Raw genomic sequence first — 27647 nt, forward strand, 5'->3', positions numbered from 1 at the left:
ACCTAGTTGGATAATTCGGCTCCTGGTTAAAATCTCCTAAATGTCTGGATCGGAAAAAAGGTGAGCACACAATAGCAAGAAGTGGCCTAGCGACCTGCCACTGACTCGCCGTAGAATGTTGGAGAAACTTCTTTATTCAGTGTTTTTACCGGTTTAAATCACTGGGTCTCATTGTTTTGGAGAAGAAGAGACCTAGTCGGATAATTTGGCTCCTGGTTAAAATCTCCTAAATGTCTGGATCAGAAAAAAGGTGAGCACACAATAGCAAGAAGTGGGCTACTGACTTGCCGAAGAGCATCGGAGAAACTTCTTTATTCAGTGTTTTAACCCATTTTAATCACTGGGTCCATTTATTTTGGAGATGTGGAGACCTTTGTGAATAATTATACTTAAAGTAAAAACCTCCTGAACAATGACAATGACACTTGGCACATGGGAGAAGTTTCTGCTTGTTGCAATCTGCAGTCCTCACCACTAGATGCCACTAAATCCCACACACTGCTCCTTTAAGTCATTACAAAAGCACAAAATGAATTGACTTTCTGTTTTGTGTTTGTTGTAGGAGAACGCCAATGACTGTGGAGGAGCTTCTGTTATCTCTCTCTCTGCCTCTCTCTTCCTCACCTGCCTCTCCTTCTTGGTGCTCATCTCCTGATGATGGACAACTTTGCTGTTTCATCTTTTCTTGTATAAGGGAGGAGATATGAATGAATCGAGAGACATGATTGGACACTGGACACCTCAAGTGGATTGAAAAAAAAATGATTCTGCACATTTTGCTCGTGACGACCACAAACCTTGTCTCTGACAACGGACCTTTGATGTGGTGTCTGAGCATTTGTTGGTTAACTCTTATACATTTTACATCTGAACTGAAAACTGCAAAGAAGGCAAGGTTATGGGCCGTTGTTGCCATGGATACTTTTCCATGAGTTGCTTTCTCGCACACCACTTTGCATCTCGAAATAAAAGGGGACTAAAGAGATGCAGGTGGCAGCTATGATGTGCATTGATAAAAGGGGAGTATGAGTCACAAGATGCAACATGACAAAGTCCAGTGGGGGGAACTTTTCCTATTTCCTACTGAACTGAATATTGTATTGTAGACACACATGCATATTATATATGCAGCTGCAAGCATGCACTCCTGCCATCCTTCGCCTGTTGACTATCATGCGTGTTGAATGAGAGAAGGGAGAGAAGGGCTACAGCAGTGAATGGTGATTGTGTAACATCAGTGCTGCTGCTGAAAGTCATGTTTTATAAGGGTGTTTGCAACTTTAGTTTCTCTCAATCTCCTGCAAATCTCAAAGGGTAATGGCTCAGTGCCAAGAAAGTACCTTCAGTGGAGTTGGTAAAAATGCAATAAAGATAATCGACAAATCTGAATGGGAAGTTCCTTCACAATCTCGGCTTTTAAGTTTTTGGGTTTTTTTTTACTTGGATTACATCTTAAAAAGTGTTTGTTTCTGTAACATACAGTATCTTTTAAAACATGTCTGCCTTTGTCTTCATCAGCCGTGTCTTTCTGTGTGTTTGTGCTTACTGTATGTATTTATGTTTGGCTGGACAACACTGTTGAAACTCACAGGATGTAAATCTACAACACCTTAATGGATTTTTTGGATTACAAATGCTTTCACGTGGTTTAAAAGCAAATCTAGTACATAATAATCCACAAAAGATACAGTTGTACCAACACATAAATGTTTCTGGAACTAGTGGTGATGATGCGTTTGCTGAACTGTGGTTTTTGGATTCTTTACTTGGGCGTAACAATCATGTAATCATGTACTTGCTACTTATTACTTGACATAAATAATGATATAATTTTATAAAATCATGATTAAAGCAGGAAAAAGTGGAAGCACTCTGCAAAACAAGATTGTGGTATGAAAAAAACCTGGAACTGTCATATATGTAATAGTAATGTATATTAACAGTGTAAATCTAACTGCATAGGGTATTTTTGTATTTGCTTGTGTTTCATATTTTGAACTTAAGCATTTCATTGTCCAACCCAATCCAATTCCAAAAAAAAGTTGGGAGGCTGTGTAACAAGTAAATAAAAGCAGAATGCCATGATTTGCAAATCCTTTTTGACCTATATTCCACTGAACACAGTAAAAAGACAAGATCTTTAATGTTCAAACTCATAACCTTTATTGTTTTTTGTAAGATATACACTTTTTCTGAATTTGATGCCTGCAACATGTTCCAAAAAAGGTTGTGACAGGGGGAACAGAAGACTGGGAAGGTTGTGAAATGTTTAAGAAACACCAGTTTGGATCATTCAACAGGTAAACAGGTTAACTGGTAACAGATTAAAGTATGAAAGAGGTGTCCACGAAATGCTCGGTTGTCACTAGCAAGGGTGGTCACTTTGTGAGTGGGCAAACAGTCCAATAGTTTAAAAACAACATTTCTAAACACACAATTGCAAAAAAAAAAAAAAAAAAAAAAAAAAGGATTTCACCATCTGTGATCAATCATATCATCAAAAGATCGAGAGAATCCAGAGAAAGCTTGTGTTGGAAAACCATTTTTAGTAAACACAGTTCGTCGCTGTGTCAACAAATGCAACCATATTATCGACAACATCCAAAAACGCAGTCGACCTCTCGGGGCCTGAGCTCATCTGAGATGGACTGACACGACATGGAAAAGTGTGCTGTGGTCTGACAAGTCCACATTTCAAATTGTTTTTGGACATCATGGACATCCTGTCCTCAGCGCTAAAGAGGAAAAGGACCATCCAGATTGTTTCCAGGACAAAGTTCCGGAGTCAGCATCTGTCATGGTATGAGGGTGTGTTAGTGCCCCTAACATCATGGGTAACTTGTACTGTATATCTGTGAAGGCACCATGAATGCTGAATGGTACATACAGGTTTTGGAGCAACATATGCTGCCATCCAGACAGCGTCTTGCATATTCCAGCAACACAATGCCAAGCCTATGTGTTACAACAGCATGGCTTCATGGTAAAAGAGACCAAGTACCAGACTGACCTGCCTGAATATGTGTGGCACATTATGAAGTGCAAAATACGATAAGGGAGATCCCAGACTGTTGAATAACTGAAGTCGTATATCAAGCCAGAATGGGAAGGAATTTCACTTTCAAAACTTTCAACAATTAGCGTCCTCAGTTCCCGAACGCTTACTGAGTGTTGTTAAAAGAAAAGGGGATGTCACACAGTGGTAAACATGCTCCTGTCCCAACTTTTTGGGACATAATGCAGGCATCAAATTGAGAATGAGTGAATATTTACAATATGAGTCAAAATGATTTACAGATCATTGCATTCTGTTTGTATTTACGTTTCACACGGCATCCCAACTTTTTGAACAGGGGTTATATTTTGGGCTGTGAGTGAGTTTCCCTGTAGCTTCCTCTCTGGTATCTCTGGATCATCTCACACAGCATGTCTTTGAGTTAAACTCACTCTGATGACAAAATTGCCTGAGACTTGCCTGTTTGTGTAACAGACTCAGATCCACATTGTGTGTGAGTGTGCATCATCACAGTATGTTGTGTCTCACTGAGATTATATGAGTAATTTAATTCACGTGTGTCATTTTTGTTTGTAGCTTCCATCATACGATATTTGGTGTATTGTATGGTCGACATGTGTCCAAGCTGTATGTTGGCTGACTGAATCATGATTTGAACCAAGTAAATTAAATTATCCATAATGGTTTTTGTACTGTATTTGATGTCAGTGTGTGATTTGTTTTGTCCGTCAGTGATTAATGTCAATGTAGATATAAAGAGACTAAACCAAGACAAAGAATCAGTCGGGGACTTCCATGAATACTCAAAGAGACATGTGTCATAAATGTATAAATCCAAGCACTGTGATCTAATTTTTGACTTCCTTTAATCTTTGAACTTGAATAGAGAAGTCGATTAAATCCCAGTGATTTATGTCCATTAACAACAAAATAACCACATTGTGATTTGTTACAGTTGCTCCAGTGTAAAAGAAAAAAGATAAATACAAGAAGTAAGAATAAGAGTATGAAATAGAAGTATGTATGCATAAAACAATGAAATAAAATAAGATAGAAATTAAAATGTGCATTAAAATTAAAAATAAAATGTGCAGTATGCCAGTGTTTAACCCTAGTACTTAAGATATAAAAGATAAATTGAGTATCTTTCTATCTATCGAGAAATTGAGTTAAAATTTTGACCCATACACTAAAGCACTTTGTAACTGTTTTGTAAAGTGCTATACAAAAAAGATTAACTAGCTCATACTCATGATGTTCCAAATCCACCTCAAAACTACAAGAAAGTCAATAATATTTCATCATTTCTTTTCTTTTCTGGGCAAGAATTGCCCTCCTCTCTTTTATTTTTATTTCTTCTTTTAATCTGATATTACAATTTAGTTTCGAGTAATTTCTAGAGTGGGGTTACTCCTTTGAATTTAGCCTTTATTGTTAAAATTTGTTTTTTATTAGTTTCAGCGTTAGTTTAGTTTTTTGACTCTTGACTGTTGACTCACAGTCATGTAGAGACACCCTAGTCTCTACAAACATATGCACTAGTGCCTCCTCATGCTTAATGTGTTGAAAATGTTGACCAAATTGTCAGTGAGTAATGAAAAAAAGACAGTTCTTGTGTTTTTTTTTATTTCATTTTAATTGATTTTGTAAGTACACAATACTGTTTCAATTAGTTTGTGTTTCTTGTAAAGTCTATTTTTATTTCACTTAACCTCAATAAAATATTTTATACATAGTTTTAGAATTTACTTTAGTTTTAATAAACAAAAATAACCTTGTTTAATTAGGTTCTAATGACTAGAACTTGAATAAACTACTTTACCCCACACTAGTGCTTGATTGATTGTTGGTGTTGTAATGACTGAAGTTGACCACTGGGGGCACTAGTTGTCCCGCTCTGCCTCATTGTTTGTGGCTCAGCGCTGCTCTGCACAGCCGGGCGGAGAGAGGCGACGGGTCAGAGGAAAATGGCGGACGGTGTGGATCACATCGATATCTACGCCGACGTAGAGGAGGAATTCAACCAGGTATTTAATCCGCTTTTACTGCACTTCGTCTAATGCTGCTATTTTCGGTGTATCTGTGTAATTCATTGTATGTAATATTGTGTGGGAATGGTTGTTCTCTGCTGGTCCGACGAGCTCCTCTGGCACACAGGCCCCCTTTCACCATGCTGCAAGCCAGCATCGGCAACACAATATCGGCTGTGAATGTTGAGTTAGCGGTGTTGCACACGACGCATGCTGCATTTATTAATGGACATGCATGTGTATAGATAGATTATTTATTCAGGTGAGTGCCGAAAGCAGCTGCCTTCATTGTTTAGCACTCTCAGGTTAAGGCCTTGGCATGGCCGCCGGTGGCGGGCTAGCAAGCCAAACAAACGCAGTTACGTTAGCTAGCTAGCGTTAGCTGCTTTCCAAATAATTGTTGTTAGTTTACTTTTCAAGCCAATGTTTTCAGTTCATACAAGCAAACAATAGGTTGAAACGAAGATAATTACAGATAATAGGCGTGAAACGTCAAGTGTATGAATGGAAAAGCGTATTTTAATGGACTATTTCATTGCTATTCTGTTGCTAGGGCAACAACTTTGGTCTTTACTTTACTTCTTGTCAGCTTCTGCATAAACATTCAAACAGGAAATACAAAGGGACCCATTTAGAATGTTTATGTTGTCCAGTTTAGCTTTTGACTTGTTAGCTTAGTTAGCATGTATGTGTGCGCTGTGTAGATGTTTTCTTCCTCCACACACGCCCCCAGTGTTGTTTGTAAGCCATTCAGACACAGTGTTATCTCCACCAGCATCTTTACAAAGCAGCTCTTACAATGTGTGTTGTGTTGATCCATTGTGCACACTCAGGATACATTCACCCACTCGTGTTTTGTCCTTAAATTCGTGAGCTTTGTCTGTGAAATGAGTAAACCAGGCTGACTACAGAGTTACTCTCATACTCCAAAATGTAAGGAAGAAAAGAGTCAGTTCATGTGGCAAAAGTCAGTCCAATTATTTTTTTTAATCATTCTAGCTAGGTTGGGCAATTTGCCAGTATTTTACTGATGGTAATGCTACTTTTAGACAGTAAAAGATTTATAAAATCTGATCCTGAGTCAGCCTGTGGTTAGTTTGAGCTATCTTGACCTGACATGCCCAATGAGAATCAGAAATACTTAATTAATCCTCAGAGGGAAACTGGGAATGAGTGTGTCTCCATATCCCAATCAACAATTGGGAGTGTTAGCAATGCTATAAATGCATTTTCATGATCACTGCTATTTCTGCAACAACCTGTTCTACTGCATTCAGTTATGGTCAACTGCGCATTGTTCTTAGCATTGTTTACATGACAGGTTAATTGTATCTGGTCACATGCACATACAACATGACTGTGGTATTCACTTGCCCAAGCACGTTAAGAAATCTAGGTGTGTTCACAGTTAGACTGACTAATATTTAGTTAATTGTGTATCAGGATAATCCGATTAAAGTGTTGAAAAGCCAGCTAAACAAGACTCCTACCAGCTAAAGGATTTAATGTAATGTAACAACACAAAGTGAACACATACTTTGTAAAAGCTGAGCATTCAAAATCTGTCTGTGTGAGCAGCAAACTTAACTGAAATTTAATGCATGATAATATTGGTACGGCTTTAAACTGAGCTATTGGAATCGTCCAGCACGCTGATCATATCGGTAGGTCATCGGTATTGACCAGTATTGACATTAAAATTACATTTTATATATATTGAAAAGCATTGTGTTTCATGTCTCCATCTGCTGGTGGGCCATCACAATAAGAGATTGCTTGTATAATATGATGTTAAATCCACTACAGAAGACACATGATGATCACTAAAATTAGGTGGGGAAATAAAGTGAATATATTGATAGTGGTATCGGTTATCAGCAGAGGTGGGAAAAGTACTGAAAAATTCTACTCAAGTAAAAGTAACTTTCCTTTGATGAAATTCTACTTAAGTACAAGTAAAGCTACCCATCTAAAGATCTACTCAAGTAAAAGTAAAAAGTAGTTTTCTACTTAAAGTAGAAGTTACTTAGTTACTTCCGACAACTTGATGGGGGTCACTCCTATGCAGTGCAAAAATGGTCCAGGGGTCATAAATCCAATCCAAAAACCGGTTATTTTTCTATGATGAACCATAGAATTCATTCATTTTGACTCACCAACACAACTGTTAGACTGCTGATACACAGAACAATTTTTTGAGCAATGTTGTTGGGCATTATTCTCAGGGATGTATTCCAAAACAGAACAAACACATTGAGCAACAGTGTTTCCCCTATATGCAACTAGCAGCGGTGGTGCTCCGCTGCTGAAATATGACCGCTGCTGCAGATTTATTTTTAGTTTTTTTTTGTCTTAGCTCTTTAGAAACTACCATTATATTATTTGGCGCTACAGACGCTTTATTTCCAGGTCAATTCACACACTTGTGAGTAAAGCATATAAGAGGAGAGGAGAGGGCTCTGTCTTATCTCTTCATAAATTAAAGTTATATTATTTTGCACGACGGAAGCTATATATATAATAACATAATAATATACTATTTATCGTGTTATACGGTGAAACACAATTACACAAAAAAGTACTCAATTACAGTAACGTGAGTAAATGTAATAAGTTACTTTCCACCTCTGGTTATCAGCCAAATGAGTTGTTATATATCAGCATATTGGATATCAGCTAAAAAAATCCGATGTTGTGCATCCCTAATTTATTGCTGTAATTTAGTTTATTGATGCATGTCTGCCAACATATACACCAGTACTTTTGTATGTAAGTGAGAAACAATCATTGCCTTCATGTCTGTGCACTGTCAACATTAAGAGTTTGCATAGCACAACACTTGTTGAACTGATAAAGGCAAGTGGCCTAGTGAATGAAAATGAAAACAGACATTTTTTTCTTGAATCAGCAGTATTTATTGCATGTTAGACAAATCATCAGAACTTTCTGTACCACCAGATACTCCAAAAAAGAAAAAGAAAACCAAACACAAAAATATTGCAGGGGTTCCAAAAGAGAAATCTGGTGTCTCTCTGGGACCAAAATGTACTAAAAAATATCATGAATTGACATAGCATCCATGTTATATACTACTGAAAAAGACCACAATAAATCATGACTTTAAAATCAATATGAAATGTAAATTTGTATGAAATTGATTGTGAATGTATGATTGATGACAAATAACTCTCAGATTTACTCAAAGCTCTCATTGGTGATGTGAAAGTGTTCCTAACATGTCACACATATTTGACTGAACTGTTACTCTCATGCTCAACAGGAAGCGGACTACCCAGTCCACGAACAGATTGACCTGTACGATGATGTAATATCCCCATCAGCCAACAATGGAGATGCGCCAGAAGACCGCGACTACCTGGACACATTGCCTACCCCAGGTGGCTCAGAGGGAGGGAAGAGTGCCCCACCCAACGTGGTGTACACATACACAGGCAAAAGGATTGCCTTGTACATAGGAAACCTCACATGGGTGGGTATCAGAGAGCTCTGTTGAGACTGCTTTGATAAGTGGAGGGAAATATTGGAATCATAAATAAATCGTAGCGGCATTTTCCTAAAAGTAAAAGCATTAAAGACAGTCCTGTAAACAAGGTATTCTTATGTCATGGCAACTGAAGACCTGGAAAAAAACTAAGCAAGTCTGTGTGAATATACTGATGGTGCTGTCTTCTCCTGTGCAGTGGACGACAGATGAGGATCTAACAGAAGCTATCCGGTCGGTAGGCATTACAGATGTGCTGGAGATCAAGTTCTTTGAAAACAGAGCCAATGGCCAGTCAAAAGGGTGAGCTTAACGCCAGTAATACATATTTCTATCTGAAATTTTGTTTTTGAAGGGGGGCACTTTCAATACAGGTTCTTTTAGATGTGATTCAATTCAGTGCTGGTTTGTAGATTGTAGAATAACATTTGGGCAGAAAATCATGTTCAATGCTTGATTCATACAAGACAAGGCAAAGATTTAAAGTTTGTATGAGTGATTGTGTATATCCTCTGCATTCATCCTACAGGTTCGCACTGGTGTGTGTGGGCTCAGAGGGATCATCCAGGAAGTTAATGGAGCTGCTTTCAAAGAGGGAGCTCCACGGCCAGAATCCCATTGTCACACCATGCAACAAACAGTCCCTCAGCCAGTTTGAGATGCAGTCACGCAAAAGTAAGTACGATAAATGCATCAACATTTTTAAATATGTGTGCTTGTCACCTTACCAGTTGAAGGAGCTCATGTGAGAGATATTTGCAAATGCGTTGATACATTGCAAAATGGACAACATTAGATATGCACAAATAAACTTATCATGCCTATTACTTCAGTTGTATCCAGTTGTGTTTAAATGTCCACACAACCACACACATTTATTATTTATTGCATAAAATGGAGAACTGACTTACTGTTGTCTCTTCGTTTCACAGGTACCCAGTCAGGCCAGATGTCTGGGGAAGGTAAAGCCGGTCCCCCTGGCGCTGGCCCTCGTGGGGGTTTCCCCATGGGTCGAGGCAGAGGCAGGTTCCCTGGACCACCTGGCCCCGGTGGAGACCGCTTCCCTGGTCCCGTTGGGCCTGGAGGTCCACCACCGCACTTCCCTGGTTAGTTTGGTATCAAGTCTTTTGTGCCAGTAAAGTAGGGGCTGAGTTCTTCTCAGTTCATTCAGTTGAAAGATGATATTATAAAACTGCAGAAATCAGATAAAAGGGTTAGCAAGTAGATTCAGCTGAGAACAGTTTATGCTATAGCAGGTTTAATTTTAAAAGGGGACCTATTATGCTTAATTTCAGGTTCATATTAATGTATTTTAGGTTTCTACTAGAACATGTTTACGTGCATTGTTGGTCACAAAACACTGTTTGCCTCATACAGTCTGCTTTGATTGGTCAGCATTTCCGCTTTGTCTCATGTCTCAACGTCTCTGCACTGTCACTGTAGCAGGGAAATTATTGAAATGGAGAATAGCAGAACTTACTATTGTGGAAAATAACTAGTGAAATCGTCTAAATTAAAATCTTCACAACCAGACATGTTCCAGCAGGAACATGATCCGAAATTTACAACCCCGGCAACCAAGTTTACATGTTTCCCTAGCGTTAGCGTGTACGTGTAGCAGTGTAGGCTACATGCTGAAAACAGTATCATGCTTGGAGCAGACGACCATATAAAGAAATGCGTCATAAGCTGACATCAGCTTGTAGCCAAAGTAGAAAAAAACGTCAGACGTTTGATTCGAACAGACTGAAATTTGAGTTTTTATGCTCAAAGGGATTGTGTTTACATACTTGTACCTCATCATTTGAAATTTTGGACATGGTCAAAATGAACATCTGTCATTTTAATATCATATATATTTGACAAAGAAATAAGAAAAAGCATAATTGGTCCCCTTTAAACTACATTTCTAATGAATTCTAAACATTTTTTGAATTTACCTAAGATGATTTATAGTCCAAGTGTACGAGGTAGCCTGTTGTTGTTAAGATGTTGGCACATTAATACAGCCTCTGACATTAACTGTAAATCACTCACGGTCTCCTAATCTAATTTAGACATGTCAACAGTTGTTGTACATATTACTCAAGTGGGTTTGGACCTTGTTAAATGTTACATTGGTTTTGCTGTACCAAACAAGGTGAGTTCATGGGGAAAAAATGTTTGTGTCTCATTGAAACAGTTAGAATTGAATTCCAGTCTCAGCAGCCGAAGCTAATTCCTGGATAAATGCACTGGGGATACATACACATCATGAATCACACCGTTAGCTCACTACGGTGTGTGATTTGTGTGATCTGTGATGTGTATGGATCGGTGCTGGCGGTGGTCATGCTCCTTCACCTGTTGAGGTTTATGGGTCCGTGGATTCCTGATGTAGACCTGGCGTTGTTAAAAGATGTCTTTATTTTTTTAATGTCATGTTTTTGTTTTCAGGCTTTTGTCATTCATGTGGCATTATTTTTTTTTAAATAATACAATAGTGCAACTGACTGAAATAATTATCGTGTGACAAATGCCTTGAAAACTTAACATGAGATTAATTAAAATTCTGCTCTCGGTCTGGTCGTGCTGCTCTGTTAGCACAGTCCAGGCTTTGCTACTACTCACACCCGCATGGAACCAAGGCTAGTCTATAGTGTGTGTTTCCTGTGAGGGAGCGTTCACCCATTAAATCTCTCCTGGCAGGGCTGTGTCTTTGCATGTTTCCCTCCCCATCTGGTTTGTTCTTTCATTGTCCCTCTTCACCTCCAGTTGAACGAATAATCCTTCCCTGGCTGCAGTTTTCTGCTCACTGACTATTTCCAACATCATTCCTTGAGAAGCAGTTTGCTCAAAGCTTTTCTTGGCAAGCTACCAACTTTAAACTTCTTGCAAATCTTGGATTGGCTGCCTTACACACACTTAGTAGGAGAGAATGGAGCTGCCAGCTTTTCTCTTTTTTTTCCCCCCCTCCATTTTTGCGTCTTTTCCCTCCATCCCACCCTTTTCACATCCCTTCTTTCGCTTAGCGGCTGGTGCCCCGTGCTGCTGGGCTGTGACAGGCCTTCAGGTGGTAGGGGGAAGTTTATGAAGGGAAGAGTTGTGATTGGTTTGCTTTCTTCCCCATTAGGCTCGGGGATGAGACCAGATCTGATTAGGCACCAAGATGGCCCTCTGATGGATATGGGTTTCAATCCCTTCCCGCCGGGGGGTAGGAACGGGAGCTGGCGTGGCAGAGGTGAAACACCTCAATTGATCTGATCGATCACCTTTTTATTCTAACCCTCAGGAGTTATGCCATAGCTTCTTTATATATGACGACATACATCACTGCGCTGTCCAGATGGAGGGCAGGCAACTGGAGGACTTCCAATACTGCACAAATGTCTACGATTTGCGCTGTTCAGGCTGTTCTAATGAATCAGATTGGGAAAAGGCAAGGGCTATTTTAAGTCCTAAAAATAGTAGTATGTAAAGGAGAAAAAACTCACTAAGAAACAGTGGCACTGGCAGACTGGAACAGTTGACCTAGTAGGTAGAAAATAGTACCTAAGGTTAGCTAACATTACCTCGTAAGGTTAGCTAACCTTACCTCGTAAGGTTAGCCAGGATTACCTCGTAAGTTTAGCCAGGATTACTTCGTAAGTTTAGCCAGGATTACCTTGTAACGTTAGCAAACATTACCTCGTAAGGTTAGCCAGGATTACCTCGTAAGTTTAGCCAGGATTACTTCGTAAGTTTAGCCAGGATTACCTTGTAACGTTAGCAAACATTACCTCGTAAGGTTAGCTAGCATTACCTTGTAACGTTATCAGACATTACCTCGTAAGGTTAGCTAGCATTACCTTGTAACGTTATCAGACATTACCTTGTAACGTTATCCTTACAGCAGTGCATCCATGCACAAAGTTGAAATATAAAAAAAGAGTTATAATCAGGCACATTTACTCAACTGGTCAAAAACAAGACAGCAGTTGTTTCAGCTGTGGACCCAACCGCACACAAAATAATTGTAGTCCACAAGACTCTCTTATGCTTTAATTGACTTGCTGTGTAGCGCTGGTAATGTAGGAGGTCTAGAGGATGAGGTAGCCTAATTTGTTTCAAGGATTGTGTTCATGCAGTATATGGATTTATCACTTCCTGCCCTCCATCTGAATTTTGTGCATTATAATAGTCTCGTGACTGCAAACAAGCTATTGAAAGCATTAGGTTGATGCCCCCAAAAGAGCTGAATTTCTCTTTCAACTCTAAATCCCTCAATAGACTGATTCCATCAAGTACTGTTGGCCCTTCACAAGGTCATGGTAACAGTGTGTTCACACTAAAACATTAGAGAAGCACACCATTAATAAATGTGCTGTATTCTTTTGAGGTCAGTCCAGATCATAAATTCATAGTCAAACAAGCTTTAAAAAAGCATCATCAAAGAATGAAGAGGCAGAAGCACGAAGTAGGTTTTGAAGGCCACCCTGCAGCCTGCCTACTCAATCATATTCATATTGCCAAAAGCAAATTCAACCTTTGTCATGCTTCTATTAAATCAGAAAACATGCAGTACTTCTGTACTTTTTTTTTTTTTACATCTCGATCTTCTGAAGCTGTGTGAAGAAGATACTTCCCTTTAAAAAAAATTCTATAAAATTCCTTCATGCAGCTGCATGAGAGAATAAAATGCATCTGGCAAAGTTGTGTGGTCTCCCTTTTCCTTAAATGCCATCTAACAAGTGGCCCTTGCATGGGAGTGATTGATTTGCAAACTGCAGTATATAATAATCCAGGTGGTTGAAAAAAAGCCTGCTTGAAACAGTTTGCTATGAGTTTATCTCATCATCTCTTCTGTTGCCTTCTGATTTCATTTGCAGCATTATTTTGTGGCCTTTTGACATCCATTGTTCCCTGTAGCTATGGCTTGCTCTTCCTTATCTGTCTGTGTTATTGTTCCTGCTTTGAACTGCTTTAGTTAGTACCTGTGGGTACGCACATTTGAAGGAGGTCATGGAAAATACTGGCTTCACCAGGATGTTAAAATTAGAGCTTGATCGATTAATCGGCCAAGCTAATATGTGTTTATATGCTTTAAACTGTCATATTTAATTTCAAAGTTTATGAGCATGATGGGGAAATAAGTGTGCTGGTTAAAAAAAAAAATCACAAAGATGTTGGGGAGAACTCTACTTGCTTTAACAAAAGCAAAAGCAAAAGCTAGAGTTCACTAGAACTCAGTTTGTCTCATCAGCTTCTCTTTTGTACCCTGTGTTCTTTTTTAGGTGGGATGCAGGGTCCCCCACGTCCCCCTCCTGGTCCACCTGGTCCCCCTGGTCCCCCAGGACCTCCACCTCCTGGCCAGGGCCTCCCCCCTCCCCTCGCTGGTCCTCCAAATCGTGGCGATAGGCCTCCTCCCCCTGTTCTCTTCCCTGGTCAGTTTGGCCAGCCTCCAATGGGACCCCTGCCCCCAGGTCCCCCTCCTCCAGGTTACGGCCCTCCCCCTGGCCCCCCACCCCCTCAACAGGGCCCGCCACCCCCAGGACCATTCCCTCCACGTCCCCCTGGCCCCATTGGGCCCCCCATGGCTTTGGCTCCACCTCCACACATGCCAGGTCCCCCGCCAGGTGGACCACCACCAGCACCCCATGTTAACCCTGCCTTCTTCCCTCCACCTGGTAACAACAACATGCCTCCCAATGACAGTAGAGGCCCCCCTGGACCAAACGACCCATACGGACGCCCGCCACCATATGACCGAGGGGACTACGGTCCTGGAGGCCGGTAAGAATGGGTGTTGGTGGAACAAATAGTCAGTACAATCAATCAATCAATCAATCAATCAAACTTTATTTAAAGTGTAGAATCACCATGCAGGATGGTCTCAAAACACTTTACAATTAAAATAGTACAGTAACTGATAAAATGTTCTTTCACAGTATAGTAACAATCTAAAAATTGCAATGCATGTTGCAGTGTTTTTTGCTTCGAAATTGTTGGGGCAGATAAAAAATTGGAAAAATTGTTGGGTGCTGTTCTGGATTCTGAACCTGTTAAGATGAGGAGTGTATGCAGGGTTTTTTTAATGTGTTAAATAGGTGACTCCCTTCCCATTGCCAGTAGATCAGAGTCGTATACACGGCTCTGCAGTTGACGAGTATGAATTAGTGTTTTTTTTTTTAAACTGGTGTGTCATGTTTGATGTCACGGTAAGGCAGGCTAGTAAATCGTAAAGCAGCATTAAGGTCAATGAAAATGTTTCGTTGCTTACTTTAATGTTTCTTAATTATTCAGGGTCTCTTTGAAACTCTGTGCTGATTAAATTTGGTTTGATAGTTGAGTGCTGCTTGCATCAGGCTGGTAAAGGAGCTAAAATTAGCATGTCCACCTTGGTGTTGTATTTCCATCACTGCCAATCTGAGCCAATCAGAGTTGACAAATACCAGTGATTACTGTAGAGTCCTTTGTCTTAGGTGTAAATGCCGATTGCAGCCTTTCCCATTACATTCAAAAGCCTGATATTAGTGGGTATTTTGTGCAGTGGGAAAGTGGCCTTAGAACCTAATTATGATGGTGGAATCACCTTGAGACATCTGGTCTATGTCGTTATAGCTGTTCATTAAATGTTGGGTAACATTAGCTGTAATATGCTGACAGTTAGCCCTGTCATTAAAAAGTGCTTACAAATGAATTTTTTATTATTATTATTATGTGTGTGTGACTCGCACAGAGCTCACACTCCCGCAGTCATGATAAAAAGAGAGAGCAGGGCAAGAAAGGGCTGAACAAATCCATACACTGCATGCAGCTCTACAATGACATAAGATTTTACCTGCTCTCAATGGTCACATTTGTGGTAAAGTTGTGGTGACTGGACAAAATTATAAGGTCACACAGAATTCACATCATAACATCCTGGAGGGGCTGACATTGGTAAAAAAAAAAAAAAGTGTTTGTTTTATGAAGTGGAAGAATTCTGGATTTGCACTTCTTATGTGCAGACTTCAACATTTAATTTTCTTTTTGGCATTTATTCAATTAGTTTCAAAGATAACAGTGTAACTTTGGAACGTAACACTTGACACGTGTGTATTTGTAGGGAGATGGAAGCGTCCCGGACCCCTCTGAGCGAGGCAGAGTTTGAGGAGATCATGAACAGGAACAGAGCCATCTCCTCCAGCGCCATATCCAGAGCAGTGTCTGACGCCAGTGCAGGTAACACAAGAATAGAGGACATGCACTATACAATTACTCACTATGGGTGTACTCAGGTTTAATGCAAGCAAGACAAAAACTGTGAGCCAGCGAAAGCTAAATGCAACCTTGTTCTCCCTTTAGCTGACTATGGCAGTGCTATAGAGACCTTGGTGACAGCCATCAGTCTGATTAAGCAGTCCAAAGTGTCAGCAGACGACCGATGCAAGGTCCTCATCAGTTCCCTGCAGGACTGTCTCCACGGCATTGAGTCAAAAAGCTACGGTTCCGCCTCCAGGTAAGACTTTAATTTTGGGCAGTAGCCATAAAATGTGACACCAAAGCTGTTGAAAACGACACTAAAAAAGACACTTAAAACCTCTTGTCAGATAAAGTATCTTGGATCTAGGACAAAGGAAAAAGACATGAGCCAGTGGACTATTTCCCTCCCATTTAATGTTGTTGTGTATTTTTTGGATCCTATATTTCTTCTAAATGGGAAATGTCCCTGGATTTGAAGATTTGAAACCCTGGCTGGTACACAGTCTGATAATGCTTGTCCATGTCCACTGTAGACGAGAACGCTCCAGGGAACGAGACCACAGCCGCTCCAGGGAAAAGAGCCGACGCCACAAGTCCCGCAGTCGTGACCGGCATGAGGACTATTACCGAGAACGCAGCCGGGAGCGGGACCGCCACCGTGAGAGGGACAGGGACCGAGACCGGGAGAGAGAGAGGGAGAGGGAGTACCGTCACCGCTAGATGAGAGGTGGGTACAGTTTTCCTCTGTTACTTTCTTCTGTCATGAGCTCTCCTCTGTCTTCTTTACTACACTTTTCTTAGATGTGGACTGAGCTGGTCAGGTTCAGGCTCAAACAACTTGAACTCTGTGGCAGAAGATGCGTTTGGAAAAAGTCTGCTTCGATTGCTCACCTCCTCTCTTCTTCATTGGAGTAAAGGCTTTAGATCAGTTAAGGGTTTTCCGTGACCAAAGCATTTTTGATCAACAGAGGGTGTATTTTTGCCCTAATAACTAATTATCAAGAATGTGGCCTTTGTCCTCATGAGTACAGTCACACATTGACCATAAAAGGCTTTTGACCATCTTTAAACTGTTGAAATCATAATTTACAGTATAGAATAACTTAATTTAAATTTGCATTAATGATTATATAATGAAGTGAAGAGGTAAGCAAGGAAAAGACTTAAAAAAAACTCAGTCATTTGATGACAGGTAGGTGAAAGGTAAGTCTGCTTTCCTTGAAATGGTCTGGTAAGAAATCACAGTTGTGTATTTTGTCTTATGGACAATATGTGTAAAAAGCACTTAATGTATTTCCCATGCTGCATTGCACAGAGGGGTTTGTGAGTGTTGTATGTATGCCGTGGTTCTCCCTCAAATCAGAAAGTCCATTGATAATTGAAACTGACTGTAGATGCATTGTTACTTTTTGGTCTACGTGCCTCTGAGGCAGGTAATCTACAAAATTTGTCAGCCACTTTTTGTATTCTGCCAAATAAATTTCAAAGTTAAATAGATTTTGTTACAGATGGCATGGAAAGAAAGTAGTAACATCCAAGTTGCTTGTACATGTTTGGCTGTGTTTGGTAACGTTTTGTGCTCATTCTGCCTTTTTGGCAGTTCAGAGAATCTCTGTAGATAACATTTTTCCAAATCTAAACATCTTTTTGTCTCATAAAAAGTGGCAATAAACAAAATTTTGGTTTTACCAGCAGCTTAGGTCAGTGGACCAAAAAAAAATCTACAAATTTTTCTGGCTTGAGTATCGAGATTCAGTACTTGCCATTTCATTATATGTGGGTTTAATTGAAGTGTATTGTGTCTGCTGAGTTGGTTTGTTAGTGTGTTTGTAATAGTAGTTGACTGACTGGCAGGTTTCAGATGTCAAAATATTCCCCAATCATTTTACAGTACCTAATATAGATTTAGCGTTCTATGTGGTCTTATTGTATTGTTAGAAAAAAAATACAGTGTTCAACTTGCTGATCGACCAATTTACACTTTGTAAATGTTCCATTTACAGTAATGTTGTATACGTATTACCATTTCCATTTTAAAGCTGAATATAAAGATCATTGTCTTGTTACAATTAAGAAAAGGTGAACATTTTTCAGTGTTGATATCTGCTGATTTTTGGACCCATGATTGTTATTGTGCATGTCAGTAATATTGCCTGACATTTAACTTGTGTCTAAGTGAATGTTTTGTAGCTCAGTGTTGCTCACCTTTAAACCATTGTACCTCAATTTAAGATGTTGAGGTAAAGCAAAAACAAAACTTTTATACTTTCTAATACCATGTTCCAATGACATAGATCTTGATGCTCTTAGTGCACATTATGTGATCATTTTTTGAGGCAAAGATCAAAGGAAAAACAAAATTTGATGTTCTGCTGGAGTTGATCAGTGGCTTTAAATTGCAATTGTTTGTAATGTGATGATTGTCAGAGTTGGTTTATATAAGTTAGGATCAGGAAGTTCATTTTCAACGAAAGAAAATCATAATTTGATTTGTGAGAACTTGTAAATAATATTGAGGTATCCATCAAATCAAAACTGAACAATTGTTAATGTTGATGCAGCAAATTCATGATGATATGCTAATTGTAATTTGACTAATCCGTGGAAGAAATTTTGTCTCAGTATTCGTTTTTAATGTCACTCTTATGTACGTATGTATATTGAAATGATTTCCATTCAGGCTGCAGTGTTGATTTTTAAATGATAAACTATCAGGTTAGTAAGAGATCATGCAAGTGTTCTTGATTATTTCGGCCTGTGAGCATGTGTTTTGCTGGATTTTTGGGTGTTAAGTCATGTCATGGATGAGTTGTAGATGAATTTATCTGAAACCAGTTTGTGCACATTCAATATCGATACCAAATTCTCTCAAATGATTTGAGGTGAATATTTTTCAGGTTAATTGTCTCGCTCAGTGTTTCCCAAATCATTTTGTAATTTTTGGCTTCTTCCGTTGCGTCACTTGCTGACGAACAATATGATAAGTTTTGTCAGGTTTTGGAAATGCAGTTGAAATACTGGTTTGATCGATTTTGTGTGTTCTCATGTCCTTTGTTGCCAAAGCTTGTAGGATTTCTGTGGTGTTGTGTATAAACTAGTCTTTATAGGGCAGAGTTTAGTAGGTTACATGGACCCCTCAGCTTCTCTGTACACACATTACCCCAAATAATATTTCTCTTAGCTTTCAGACATAAACTGCATTCACTCTTGACATTTTCATGTCTTAATTTAGTAGCTCTCATAGAGAAGAATAATACACATAATTTATATATGCAGTATTTTATAAGTGTTGAAGTTTCTGTCATACTGAGAAATATTAAGTGGGGTTGTTTTGCTTGTAGAGTTGCTGAATTCTGAAAGCGCCCAAAGCCCATACAAAAAGAATATAAGTTTGTAACTGTCTGAGAAATCTGTCATGTGATGTGATTAGTGTAGAGTTGTGCTCATTTTTAGCCATTAGCCCTAGCTGAATTAATCTAATCTGTTGATTCCTGTTGTCCTATACCTTCATAACAGTTGTTACTGAAAAGTATGACTTTGTGTCCACTGGGAACCTCGTGATAAAAGGTTACTTTTTAAAGTTTTGTTAAAGGGAGAGATTTCTGTTTTTTCCACACATTTCAGAGTGGCAGCAAATGGAAAAAAATGAGCACTGCGTTTCAGTAAAAAGCATTGCAGCAGCAATCACTGCAGTCTCATCTAGCACACATTTTGTTATCTCTGTGAGATAAGAGATCCCCAGTGGGCACAGGGCTGAATAACTTTTGGTAATCTGTAGATACCAGAAATGCATTTGTTGAGTATATTTTCTACCTTTAGCTGCCTTTGAATTCAGTCTGATATCTTAGAGAAAAAAAGAGAACTAAGCATATTGCTTTAATCCTGATGGTAGTTTGGCTCTTTGTTGTGTCCTCAGATGCTTTAACACTGTTATATCTGTTCATATTGCCAAGGGGAAATGTACACTGTTTGCACCAGGCTGAACCTGTTTATGCACTCTATTTAGTCTTTCTGTAGGTGCATGTTTGCTGGGGATCACAGCCCTGTTTTCCTTTTCAAGCAAGCACTTTATTTGCTCATGTTAAACCAGGGCCAAACAGTTTCTGTCACAAGTCAGCAGGAAGTATTAATGCACATTTTAGTAACAGCGAGCAAAGACAACATATACTTGAAATAGACAGTCATCTTAGAAATAGCCTGTAGGGGAGGAAATTACAGTTTTGACTTAATTTGGTTCAGTTTTAATTATGCTTAATTATTAGGGCTGTAGTCAACCAAAGAAAATCTTGGTCGACTTAAATCTTACATAATCTGAAACTAATCGATAAGTCTTGGGGGAAAAAATATTTTTTCTTCTGTGGTGGTGTGTCCGTGTCAATACATTAGCCTAGCGACGAGCGGCAATTTCCTCTGCTCATATGAAGCCAGGATAAATCACACATAAGACTTAAAATGCTATTTTAGTGGAAGCTTTACTGTGTTCACAATTTATTGTTCCTTATCTGTGAAATAAAGCTTCGTTTCCACTGAGGAAAATGGTGTCGGTATACAGAAACTCACAGGAGGTCTGCGCCACCGCGATGCTGAACGTGAGGGTGGGAGAGTTCAACTTTCTGTCAACAACAGGGGTGTTATGAAAACACCCCCATTTTCACAGGTAACTTAGCCTGTCCTCCCTGCCGCAGGAAATAATGGATAAATCCTGGACAGCTATTGATGTAGCACTTTTCTCCTTATGAAAGTAACACGGCGATTATTCGACCAATGAGAATTTGGTTGGACGAGAGCACATCGACCAAATAATCGACTAGTCGAGAGTTGTTCTTAAAGTTTTTCTTAAGACATAATTGACAGAAGAAGCAAAGGTGACACCGACAGTAGCAAGCTTGCTACAGCTTTTTAATGTAACCTGTAAAATAGCAGCGATAGACAGTAATGGTTGTCAGGTTGCCAATATTGGCAGTACAGGAGGAGGTGCACATTAATAATCCTCTAGGACTGTAACATGCTCATGTTTAACCCAAACAATGCGTAATGCGACTGCAGTTGGTTCAGATCGAGGTCGGAACATGTTCTCACCACAAATGAACCACACCAGAGTTTGGTTGTAACCGGGCTGAGACCACCTCTTCAAGAAGGTCTCGGTCAGGTTGTTTTGGTGCGCACCAGAGTGCGATTGCTGTGTTCATGCATGCCCAAACAAACCGCACTTGAGAGGCAAACTAACTTGAGTTTGATTGAACAGAACCAAACAGGGCAGATGTGAAAGCACCCTTAGTGTTCATATCTGAATAGAAATTTTTAAATGGTAAGTATCACATTTTAGGCTTTTTAATGGAGTGTTCAGTAAAAAAAAATTAAAAACTTAGAGGCCTGAGAGTGTTTCATGGACTGTTTGACCCTGGTTTGGCTTTTACCTTTATTATTTCCATGCTGTATTAGCTGACACACCACTAGAATATTCTATAATAAACATAGGTTCAAGGCATATTTTATGATAAGGGAGAAGATTTAGTCATGCCCCTTGCCCACTTGTTCTGGTTGTTTGAGTCTCTTAATAGTTTGACCAAGAGTGTCGTTGAGTTCGACTACTGTGTTGTGTAAACTATTGTTATTGTTGGCTAAAGTGTATTTCTCTGTAGCTATGCACCATGTAAAACCCCCTCAACAGCCAAAAAAACGTGAAGTGTCAATATGCGTTTGAATTTTTTAAACCATGTAAAATCATCTGTACTCATTTGACATGCCTGTAAGCAAGGCCTTTTGGTGCAGATACCTTGTTATAATTCACCCTGTAAAGAAAACCCTTGTATCACTGAGGTTTGATACGTTTGATTTTAAATTGATAGCATATCTAACAAATGTGAAATGACTCTCTGTAACAGAACTGTTGTCATTTCATCTGCTAAATTTAAAATTTCTGTCAAGAGGTGCTTTAAATTGGGTAGAAATGTTTTCACGTCATTGGACCATTGTTGACAGTCTAATTGACCATTGCTACTGCCTTTTATAATTATTATAAAGAAGTTACCTTTCCAGTTTCCTGTACCGTGCATGCTGGACTTGGTTTCTCAATTCTGAGTACAAAATATTGCAGCTTAAAGGAATATACTTAATGACACTGACCCTATTTTTTCTGTTGTATGTAAAAAGTTTTGGTATGGTTTAGGCGTCCATATCAGTGAACGATTGTAGCAAAGTATCATCTGCTGTCTCTGAATCAGATGCGTACCTTCCTCTTGGTAGTTTTGTGTTTTTATCTACAGCTCTTTGTGTCCTTTCTGTGTCTTTCTCTCCTATATTGCCAAATTTCCCTGAAAATTGGTTGTGTCACAGCCAATCATGTACTGTTTGTATGTTATGTGTTGCAGTGTTAAAAGTTTTCAGTGTTTGTAGCTCTGTACCAAACGCCCACCTTTACCAATTGGTTGTAAGCAAAATGTGTTCTTGAAATAGCTGTATGACATACACTGGGTCCACTTTTCTATGGCTGTCAGAAGTGGCTAACACATGGAGGGAAGGATCCTTTTGAATTCATCTTAAGTTAATGTATTTTTGAAGGGGAGGAGGCAGGTCTTTCAGAAAACCACTGGAGATTGGAAAATTGGCTTGACCATTTAACAAAGAAATTTTTAATATTTTTGCAAATTACATTAAAAAGACAGTAGGCTACATTGTGCAGGACCAATCCTGTCACTATGTGACTTGAGGCTCTATTCAGCATTCCACAATTACAAAATGAGTCTTGTTCAGTGCAGCGTAGCTGTGCCCTTTAGATTCTATCAGTGTTTTGCTCATGTCCATCTCTAAATTTGGAAATTCGGTGTACACTGTAGAAAACTGTGTAACAAAAATGTGCAACCTCGTTGTCTTTCAGTATTCAATATTTCATATGTGGATGTCAATTCTTGTCTGTCAAGAGCTACATGTAGAGTGCAAACATCTTTATATGGGTTAAGGGCATATGCATTAAAAAAAAAAAATAATCAAAGAGCACATTCAGGCATAGACTCGACTGCATATTGTTTTATTATTTTTGGTGTGTGTGTGTATACATACTGAAAGATTCCAGATTTGCTTCTTGGAAATTTCCTGTTCAAGTTTGCATGACGATGTTACTTAGTGTCTGTGCCAGGGTTGGGTCCAATACACAGTCAACTGAGCATTAAGGGAAACGAAAGTTAATGTCCTAATGGGGTGCCATATATATGCGTAATTTTCAGAGACTTTATGTCCAAACTCCATTTCTTTTTTTTTTTTTTTTTACCTCTACCCTTCATATTCCAGTGCCCCCTCGCCCCTCAAAACAGAGTTATAAGGGCTAGTGGTTAACAGCCCTTAAGACCTAGACATGCCCTTAGTAGTTATTGATGGTGTTGCCATTAACAGACGCTACAATGTCAGTAATGCTATTTTCGCAAGGACATTTGCCATCTATCTGATGGAGATAGAAAAGCATGAAGTTCATTCACAACTTAGCTCAAATGCTATCAGTTGACAAACCAAGTCATTGAATTAAAAAGAACAATGCTGCCAACCTAGCAAAGTTGCTGGACTTGACTTAAAGTTTGGGTGTCCTATGCCATCAAAGCGGGGGAATGTGACATAAAGATATGTTAAATTGTGATACTGTCATGCACAATTCAACACAAATTTACGTTAGCTAGCTAGTTAGCTACAGAGATATCAGGATTATAAGTAGCAATTTTTTTTTGTTATTATGAAGAAAAGGATCATAATACATAATTCAAACAACACTGAGAAAGTTTTGGTTTTTTAAATTATTCTCTTTTTATTAAGTTATTTCAGGGTCCAACCACAAAAACATTTTTTCTCTTTAAACTGTTTATGAAGAAAATTCATTCGTGGGTTTCTTTTGTTGCTTGGGCAGCCATCTTACTGATGATTTCTTGTAACACTGCGTTTAGGAGTATACCTCTGAAAAACCTCTGTTTTGAGAGCCATGTTTTCCCCAACCCTTCACTTTACCACTCTATCCCAGCAATAATCGGGACAACTTTTCCCTTGGGGTGAACATGCAAACGGTGGGGTAAGGGCTAAGTGGTAGGGGCAAGGGGTGTATTGGGATAGGACTCCAACCTTGTGACTCAAAGTGATGATGAATTGAACCCAGCCCTGGCGTGCACAACCTGTGTGTAGTCTAGAGGTTTGATGATGAGGGGGGAAAGTGTTCACTGTTGGGCTGCCTCGAAACCAAACTCCACCCTTCGTTTTGACACCTTTCAGCTAACGAGGATCAAGGATGGATGGAAGGAAAAGGAGGAAGGATTTCAGTGCGCCACCACCTCCCCACCCTGCATGACCGGACAGGATTACAACCACCACCTCTTCCTCCACCCCTCCATCTCTCTTCTCCTCTCCGTCTCCACCCATCCTTCTCTCTGTCTGTTCATCTTGTCTGCCTGAATAAGAGCAGTGGATGGAAGACCCTGACCTGTGTAAGATTATGTTATCCAAACATCTGTACTCATGGTAACTAAAGATGAAAGAAAAGAAACTTTCCAAACAGTTCTTTTATTTTTATGATGTTTTATTTGACATGAAGATGACTACGTGTGATGCTTCTTTGCAAAGAAACAATAAAATGGCCCACACAATCCCCTAACTAGAAAACACAGACATTACATCCTGTTTGTTTTTTATTTTTCCTTGGCTCGCTGTACTGTGTACATTCAGTTTAGAGATCAGTTTTTATAGGGTACATCTTTGATGTGTTCTCCCCACCCTTCTCTCTCATTCTCATTTATCCTTTTTGTTGTTAGTATGTTTGTAAATGTCTCTCTGCTTTTGATTAAAAACTAGATGGTGTTGTAATAAAAAATGTTTACCGAGGTACTTGATGCATTTGGTGAATTCCTCTACATGTTTGACTCATTTATATTAAATGTGTATTTTGGACTGCAAACTGTTTTTCATATTGAATTTGTCTACGTTTAGATGATCTATTTTTTAGCTGTATTAGCGTGTAGTTGTATGTTTAGAAGGTAGATCCCTGTTTTTAAGTCCCTTTTTATGTTTTTTTTTTTCTTTGTTTCTTCAAATGGATGAAACTTTTTCAAGGTAAGACAAATTAGATGAATGTACTTTTTTACAATGTGAATCGATGGGTGGATGGGAGGATATGTAGACTTGAACAAATGAAAGGTCTGCATGTATGTGCAGCTCTTTGAATCACACCGTAAACCAAAAAAATACTATTTACAAAGTGGTTTCTGTTGTAATTGCATTGAAAAACTCACCAAGAGAGAAAAAAAACCCAATGTTTTGTTGTGAAATATTCATTCTTAGATTTAGAAATCAATGTGAGTTCAAGCAGCCATTGTAGTTAAAGACCACATGGAATTGGTAAACCTTCAAGTATCCGCTAATCCCATTTGGTGATTTTCCATTTCAAGTAAATTATTTTATTTTTGCTCCTGTGTTTCACACCTAATATGTTTTTGTATGTTCATTTTTGACACTGCCCTGTCACACCATAGATGAACCTTTGAACACATAAGGAAGAAATTCAGTGGAGCTGGTTCATATGCAATTTGTTAAAATTGGAATGTGCACCTTAACACTAACATTGTCGTCAAATGCCAGGCAGCACTGTGATACAAACCTTTCAGTTTGACAAATAAGCACTGTTATGTATGAGAATTGTCTCTAATCCCTATTTTTCCAGTTAGAAAAAAAAGAACCCCCTATGTCCCAGTATTTGACGTTGAATCAAACTACTAGACCAGTTTTTGGATTTCGGTAAATAAAAATGTGGAAGAAAGTTTTGTGGTGCTGCAACAGTGTTTCATCAGGGGTGTCATATTGATGTTTTTTTTCATTTGTACTCATCACAAAGAAATGTTGATAAAATGAAATCAAAATGAACATTGTGTCGTAAACACAACTTCTGATTATATGCTACACAAAAGCTCTTATTTTTTTTAAATCACAAATCCCCTTTTGTGTTACTTATTTGTCTATTGGAGATTATTGGTTTTCTTTTCAAATATTTTTTTCTTTTCTTTTTTTTTGTATGTACTTATCTTGGTTTAAATCCATGACCATCCCCTGATATACTGCATGTCCAAAAGTATTTGATGACTGTAAATATTGTGGACACTAATATCCATCCATTCATTGTAATGGCTACAGGAATCACTCTGAACTTAAATGACAAGGTGTAAATCAGACTGTAATGGCTTCCAGACATTTTTAAACCCCAGTGATGCTCTTGAAATGTGTTCATATTCTAAAATATACTTTTAGAGTGTTATATATCATTAAATATTGATCCATTTGTTCCCATAACCTTGTGAACTCTGTAAAAGAGTACTGAAACATTGTGAATTGGGTTTTTGTACAAAAAACTGTTGAAAATGTGGGAAATTTTACAAGGAAAGGAAAAATCTTAATGCCAACTTGAACAGTACTTTAAAAAATGGGCCCCTACAGCTGAATTGTTTTTCAGTGTTTGTGGCTGATTAGGATCATGTTTCCCTCTTTTTTTGTATCTTAAAGAGCTTGATGCCTTACAACTTTGAGTCTGTCATGCACATTGACTTTTGTGATCTGGGCAGACTCCCAGCAGTCATTCAATGTTATCCTGAGCAGAGATCTGATCAGCCAGAATAAGAACATGTTTGTGCAGGGCTCTCGGTAAGAATACTGTCACTTTGTAGTTGCCTTGTGCTGACTTCTCTCCACAGCGCCGAAGGTAAGTGTTTCAGGTCTACATCACTACAGAGGAGGAAACAGTCCAGTCCAGCGGCAGTCTGGCTGACATCAAGCCCAGGCCAAGCATCGATGCAGCTGGAAAGTATCTTTTGTGTGTTTTCAGTATTTGATGTACATGGTGTAATGACAGGATATATTTATAGTAGTAATTAACTATTATTCAGTTTTGTTTTATGGCCTGTAATGGATAATGTACATGTAGTAATTTAGCCATGTGTGACCCAACATTAAAACTCAACAGAGGTGTAATGTAGTAAGACTTTATATGTATATATGTAAGTGGTCATTTACAGTTTGTTTTTTTTATACCTGTAAATATAATCTAAATGATCAGCATAGCAATGCAGACCTGTCCAGTAAAAAGCAGGACTTCTCAATGCTGTATGACATAAGTTTCTATCGTCAATTATAAATGTAACTTGGGTTTTTAGAAAAAAATAAAAGGGTCACATTGAGATTATTTACAGTGGAGACTCTTGTCATCTTGTATTTATGCTGGCAATGTCTTGTTTTATTTACACATCTCCGCAGGGTAAGGTACATCATAACCAAAAGTAACCAAATGGTCATTGGTCCCAGAAAATAAAACTATTTGAAAGTGAGTTTGGTTTTGTGGCTTTTCTTTGTGTAAGATACATATAATTAGACTGCATCAGGCAATAGACGCATCTGTTACTTAAAATCAATCCATGTTAAAAAAAAAAAAAAAAAAAGGTTTGGTCTTCATTTGGTGTGCTCATTCTCAAGTAAACTTAAAATACAATCTCATACCATTATTTCCCGAGGTTGGATGAATGCTTATGAACAAAATATCAACAATTACTATGATCATTCTACATTTTACCTATAAAACGGTACTATTTTGTAGGTTAAATGCATTTTCAACCATTGAGAGAAACTTAATTTAAAATGTCCACCAAATTAAAAGTGCAAGTGAGTAAAAATTATTAAAATCTTAACTAATTGAGGTCTATCAATTACAGTATGTAAGTAGCTGTTGGCCCTTGGAATGCATTTATTGTAATAATATTTTACTGCTTTATTACTGATCAGCTACAGACATTAATAGTAGCCTACATTCACATAAGAGACATGGATTTCCTTTGTCTCATTATTTGTAATGCAAGTAGACACCTAGGCTGCATAAGTGATTGATGAA

At 38.6% G+C, this 27647-nt stretch overlaps 2 protein-coding genes across 3 annotated transcripts in view; both read left to right on the forward strand.

Moving 5' to 3' along the window:
- cacna2d4a (calcium channel, voltage-dependent, alpha 2/delta subunit 4a) overlaps positions 1 to 3699 on the forward strand; it is a 157461-nt gene extending 153762 nt beyond the window's left edge. Inside the window, exon 40 of the mRNA XM_049566695.1 lies at positions 563 to 3699. Within this exon, the coding sequence (XP_049422652.1) occupies positions 563 to 655 (93 nt within the window). The 3' untranslated portion in view covers positions 656 to 3699. The remainder of the gene's footprint in view (positions 1 to 562) is intronic.
- Positions 3700 to 4900: 1201 nt separating this feature from the next.
- cpsf6 (cleavage and polyadenylation specific factor 6) lies at positions 4901 to 27090 on the forward strand. 2 transcript variants are annotated; one of them, XM_049566673.1, is made up of 11 exons: positions 4901 to 5043; positions 8327 to 8536; positions 8748 to 8851; positions 9078 to 9223; positions 9481 to 9654; positions 11661 to 11768; positions 13801 to 14299; positions 15615 to 15730; positions 15854 to 16007; positions 16285 to 16478; positions 23999 to 27090. In XM_049566673.1, exons 1-10 carry the CDS (start codon positions 4984 to 4986, stop codon positions 16469 to 16471), a joined length of 1758 nt encoding a protein of 585 aa, XP_049422630.1. In that variant the 5' UTR covers positions 4901 to 4983; the 3' UTR covers positions 16472 to 16478; positions 23999 to 27090. The 2 variants fall into 2 exon arrangements, with proteins under 2 accessions (XP_049422630.1, XP_049422631.1); XM_049566674.1 differs by lacking the exon at positions 11661 to 11768.
- The last annotated feature ends 557 nt before the right edge of the window (positions 27091 to 27647 follow it).

The sequence above is a fragment of the Epinephelus fuscoguttatus genome, linkage group LG22, assembly GCF_011397635.1.
Source record: "Epinephelus fuscoguttatus linkage group LG22, E.fuscoguttatus.final_Chr_v1".
NCBI lineage: Eukaryota > Metazoa > Chordata > Actinopteri > Perciformes > Serranidae > Epinephelus > Epinephelus fuscoguttatus.

Excerpts from the sequence above, each read along its gene's own strand:
- cpsf6 (XM_049566673.1), top strand. The coding sequence starts at position 4,984 with ATGGCGGACGGTGTGGATCACATCGATATCTACGCCGACGTAGAGGAG. Across the intron at positions 5,044-8,326 it reads TAGAGGAGGAATTCAACCAG|GAAGCGGACTACCCAGTCCA; the intron begins GTATTTAATCCG and ends CATGCTCAACAG. Across the intron at positions 16,008-16,284 it reads AGCTACGGTTCCGCCTCCAG|ACGAGAACGCTCCAGGGAAC; the intron begins GTAAGACTTTAA and ends TGTCCACTGTAG.